The sequence below is a fragment of the Monodelphis domestica genome, chromosome 7, assembly GCF_027887165.1.
Source record: "Monodelphis domestica isolate mMonDom1 chromosome 7, mMonDom1.pri, whole genome shotgun sequence".
Lineage (NCBI taxonomy): Eukaryota > Metazoa > Chordata > Mammalia > Didelphimorphia > Didelphidae > Monodelphis > Monodelphis domestica.
Window position 1 is genome coordinate 153,487,862 of NC_077233.1, and position 5,041 is coordinate 153,492,902.

Genomic DNA, 5,041 nt, shown 5'->3' on the forward strand with positions numbered 1-5,041 from the left:
TGGATGGGTCACAGGTGGCAGAGCTGAAGAGAAGTGGAGTGCTCAGGCCACCCCTTCCCCTCTCTATACTTGCTAGTGTCCAAACCATGGTAAACCTTGTCAGCAGATGGTCTAAACCAAGTTGAGGGAAACTGATGGGCCATAAACCCATTGTTGAGTTAGAGGAGTATCTGCTTCAAATACATAAAGTCTTCCCCTGGTGTAATGTGCAGATGAAAACAACTTGTTCCAACAGCCATGAAGGTGGCTGAAGCAAAGATGGAGTGCTCAGAGCTTGATCAGACATCAAAGATGCCAAGATCATCCACTGAATTCAGGGTTATCTCTAATCATCTTGACTTTTGTCTTGCTACTAGATTTCACAGACTGGAAGAGAGAGCAAGCCTGGTGACTTTAGGCAGTTCTGATTCACTTAAATCCAATTTAAGCTTGAGTGAAAAGACATCCCTCAGTGATGTCATTGGTCCTCTTCAAAAACAAAGGACAAACAAAAAACATAAGACTACAGTGTATTTATATAACACACATTCATATTATATATATATATATATATAACATACATATTATACACAATACATATATATAAATATATTTGTCTTGGCAAAACACCAGAGGAAATGTGGGAGAGGAACTTATTGGCTATCAATTAGCGAATGACTAAGTAAATAAGGTATGTAGATGTAATAATATATTAATGTGCCATATTAAAGAAAATTAATAAATATTGGAGTATGTTTATGAAGTAATGCCGAGTTAATTTAAAAAGAACCAATAGAATAAAATATTTGATAACAACTTGTTGCAAAAGATAATTTTGACTACCAAAAGTTCATTTACAAAGTAGAGAAATTTTAAAATGCTCAAGAAAACAAGAACTATGTTCCTCTATAATAATAAAGTCAACACATATAATTTCTTTGGTTGGAGATGGTTAGAGTAACAACCAATGAATCATGGAAGCTTAAGACACATAATAATTTGTCTCTGGTTGTATGCTCTCTAATTATGCTCTTATTTATATATTTGAATATTTGTTCTTATATTGTGAATTCAAAATGAAATTTGTTAAAATAACAAATTAAATTATTTAACTACTTAAAATATAAATTTAAAAAGTTATTGTGAGTTTGAGTAGTTCTATAAATTATTGTTAAGTTTTTTATTTTTTAACTGGGGGAAATGTAATAGAATCAAGGAATATTAAAACTGGAAGTATCCATTAAAGATCATCTAGTATAAGTCCATTTTATAGAAGAAGAAATTAAACAACAAAGAAGAGAAGTGACTTGTCATTGTAACATGTAACACAGCTAATAATGTTTTTGTTTTCAAAGCACAGTGGATATATCTTCTTATAAAAGGAGTCCCTTAATTTCTGCCTTTCAAGTTTTTTTTTAAATCATGTGTGAAATAAGCACTAATTTTAGTGCTATAAAATTATAGATTCCTCATAGAAAATCATAAATCACTGAGAAAAGAATTTAATAATGAAAATCTAGGTGTTGAAATGCTGTTCTTATTATTAAAACTCAGAATTACTATACGCCTTCTCACTCTGAATTATTCTTCATTCCTCCTCATTAGTCATTTAGGGTGACTCTACAGTTTAACAAAACTACAAAATTTATAGTAATTCCTACACAATTTAAAAAATAACTGTCTTGGAATCAATTCTCTGTGTTTGGTAGCAATACAGAAGAACAGTATGGGTTAGCGAATTGGGTTACCCAGTTAGGAAATTTTTGAGGTCAGATTTTTAGCCAGGATTTCCCACGTTTGGTTCTCAATCCCCTGAGCTACCTCACTACCCCATGCCAATTTTTTTAAAAAAAATGAAGAAGAAGAAGAAGAAGAAGAAGAAGAAGAAGAAGAAGAAGAAGAAGAAGAAGAAGAAGAAGAAGAAGAAGAAGAAGAAGAAGAAGAAGAAGAAGAAGAAGAAGAAGAAGAAGAAGAAGAAGAAGAAGAAGAAGAAGAAGAAGAAGAAGAAGAAGAAGAAGAAGAAGAAGTAAACAGAGCACATTATGATCTACTTTGAAATCAAGAATCAACATTTTTTTCCATGTGATTTTTGGTAAATCACACCTCTATTCAGTTCTCATTTTCCTCCCACTCAAATATTTATAGTTCCCCCCTTATCAAAGCATTATTTACAACTATGTGGAAAATTTTAAATCAACTATTGATATGAATATATGATTTTTCATTTTTGTTGGTAATATGATAAATTCTTCTGCCCCTCTTGCCTCAGAATGAAATGTAGTTAACACTAAATTCTCAAAGACAATGTTTGAAAATACAGACTTTGGTAGGTTCTCCCATGCTCAAAAGGTTTGGCATGCACTTTGTGACAGACTTGTTGAGGACCCTTATAGTTACTCATGAAATCCCCTTCTAAATCATAGTAAGTCTAGCAACATATTAATAGAGGAAGCATCCAGAACAGTGATATGAATGGAAACCTACATCTTCAGAATCCAAATCTATTTTCTGTGTTTTCTTGCCAATGAGAAACCCTCTCCCAACTGTTTCAGAGTCTTTGTGAAAATACATTTCTTCTCAGAAGCTTTTTCACAGCCCCTTTCATTTCTTTATTTCTCAAGCTATAGATAATAGGGTTTATCATGGGAGTCACCACCCGATAAAACAAAGTAATGAACTTGTCAATTTCTTGAGAATCTACTGATGATGGTTTCAGGTACATGGAAAGAGCAGTCCCATAGTATAAGATCACCACGGTAAGGTGAGCTGAACAGGTGGAGAAAGCTTTGTTTCTTCCATCTGCTGAGTTGATTCGTAGAATGGTGAAGAGAATGAAGCTGTATGAGATGCAAATTAAGAACATTGGAATTGGAAGGAGAAGCACACTGACCACCAGCATTATCATGTCCATGACCAATGAACTTGTGCAAGCTAATTTCAGCAGTGCTAGGATTTCACAAGTAAAGTGATTGATTGCACTCCCACAGAGAGGCAGTTGTAGGGCAGAACTGGTTTCTAGTAAGGCAGTGAGACAGCCTGTTATCCATGACCCAGCTACCATCTGAAGACACACCCTCTTATTCATGATGATAGGGTACCTAAGGGGGTGACATATTGCCACATACCGGTCATATGCCATCACAGCAAGGAGCAAACACTCTGTGGACCCCATGGCAAGGGAGAGATACATTTGTAGGGCACACCCTATGAAAGGAACAGTATTTCTTTTCCCTATGATTTTCACCACTAACGGAGTTACAGAGGAAGTCGTGTAACAGATGTCCATGAATGAGAGATTGCTGAGAAAGAAGTACATAGGAGTATGAAGATGGATATCTAGGATGCTGATTGTAATGAGAATGCTGTTGCCCAGTAGAGTTATCAAGTACATCAAGAGACACAAGATAAAAAGGATGATTTCAAGTTTGGGGTATTGGGAAAACCCCTCCAGAGTGAATTCTGCCACTGTACTCCAGTTCATTTCAGTCCCTTATGCTCTGTCTTCCATCTGAAGGAATATAGAGAAAATATTACCTAAGTAATATCATTAGTATATATAAAAAGGGCCACTTTTTTTCTCTAGTATGACATTTAACATTTTAAGAAGATTCTGCTAAAATGTACATTCTCATGGGCAGCTGGGTAGTTCAGTGGATTGAGAGCCAGTCCTAGAGATGGGAGGTCCTAGGTTCAAATCTGGCCTCAGATACTTCCTAGCTGTGTGACCCTGGGCAAGTCACTTGATCCCCATTGCCTAGCCCTTACTACTCTTCTGCCTTGGAACCAATACACAGTATTGATTCCAAGACAGAAGGTAAGTGTTTTTAAATATAAAAAAAATAAAGTAAAATGTACATTCTTCCATCAAAAAAGTATGCATAAGAAATGAAGGGGTGGATTCAAAAATACTAGATCAACATTTAGAGAGGTGTTGGACTTAATAACATCCTTAGGAAAATTCTTTCTATATATGAGATTTTTTTATTTTTCCTATAGAGGGAGAATACATAGATAAATGATTAAACATTAACACAAGGTAGTCTATCCAAGGCACCGATAGGATGAAATTGAGAAGATCAACTTAAGTATTTTAGAAACTGTAGAGATAAGCTTAATATTCATGGAGTGGTGAGTCAATTAAAAAAGGGGGGAGAGGTTCAGACTTCAAAGGAACTGAATATAAACTTATATCTGGGCTAGCCTTCTTTGCCTTGGTAGTTCCCTATATCTGGTATATACTCTCTTCTCCACCTTTGAAAATCCCTTGCTTCCTATAAAGCCCCCCAAAAGATATCTCCTTTCCAAACTCCCCCAGTTGCCAAGTGTTTCTTCCCTCTCAATATTACTTTTAGATCTTTTCTAAGTCCTTGTATTTACAAATTAATTGGAGCAGAGTTTTATTACACTAGCAGAACATACATTCCATGGTGTGGATAACCATTTTTCTTTTGCTTCCCAAGAGCCTAGAATGGTGCTTTACACCAAATGTTACTGACTTTAAAATGCTATGCCACGGCCCACTACTGTGCTTCCAGTTTTGCCTTGTAGCCCCATGAAACTTTGGATATTGTGTTTTTGGAGGTAAAAAGTGTTTTAACTAATTTTGATAATTTAAAAATAATAAAATGAAATTTTACTTTCCTGGCATGTGTCATAATATAGTTATACTATTAGCAAAATGACATTTCCCTCTTACATGGGAACACTAACCTTAAAATAGTTCAGATCATAAACTTGCAAAGAACTTAATATAAATGGCTGCTCTTATTTAAAGGATAATGTAATTGCCTGAACACTGTGACATGAGTAAAAATACAAAAAAGAAAAAATTTAACAAGTTTTGAGATATGTAAATAATAAATGTAAGAGGAAATGGTATAATGGAATGAATGCTGAATTTGGAGAGTGAGGACATGGTTTGAAATTCCAGCACTTATCCATACTGCCTCTGTAATGTTACCCAAGTCACTTAATTATGAGCTTCAGTTTCTTTGTCTCTTAAATTATAATGCTGGATTGAGCATCCCCTCCAGTTCTAAATTTGAGATTCTACAGCATTTTC

General features: G+C 34.8%; 1 protein-coding gene across 1 annotated transcript; it reads right to left on the minus strand.

Moving 5' to 3' along the window:
* Window positions 1-2,109: 2,109 nt before the first annotated feature.
* Window positions 2,110-3,937, minus strand: LOC100012941 (olfactory receptor 2K2-like). Its single transcript, XM_001367284.5, has one exon. It carries the CDS (start codon window positions 3,458-3,460, stop codon window positions 2,528-2,530), a length of 933 nt encoding a protein of 310 aa, XP_001367321.5. The 5' UTR covers window positions 3,461-3,937; the 3' UTR covers window positions 2,110-2,527.
* Between the last annotated feature and the right edge of the window lie 1,104 nt (window positions 3,938-5,041).

Bases quoted from the DNA above. Each gene is read 5' to 3' on its own strand.
- LOC100012941 (XM_001367284.5), bottom strand. From the start codon at position 3,460: ATGAACTGGAGTACAGTGGCAGAATTCACTCTGGAGGGGTTTTCCCAA.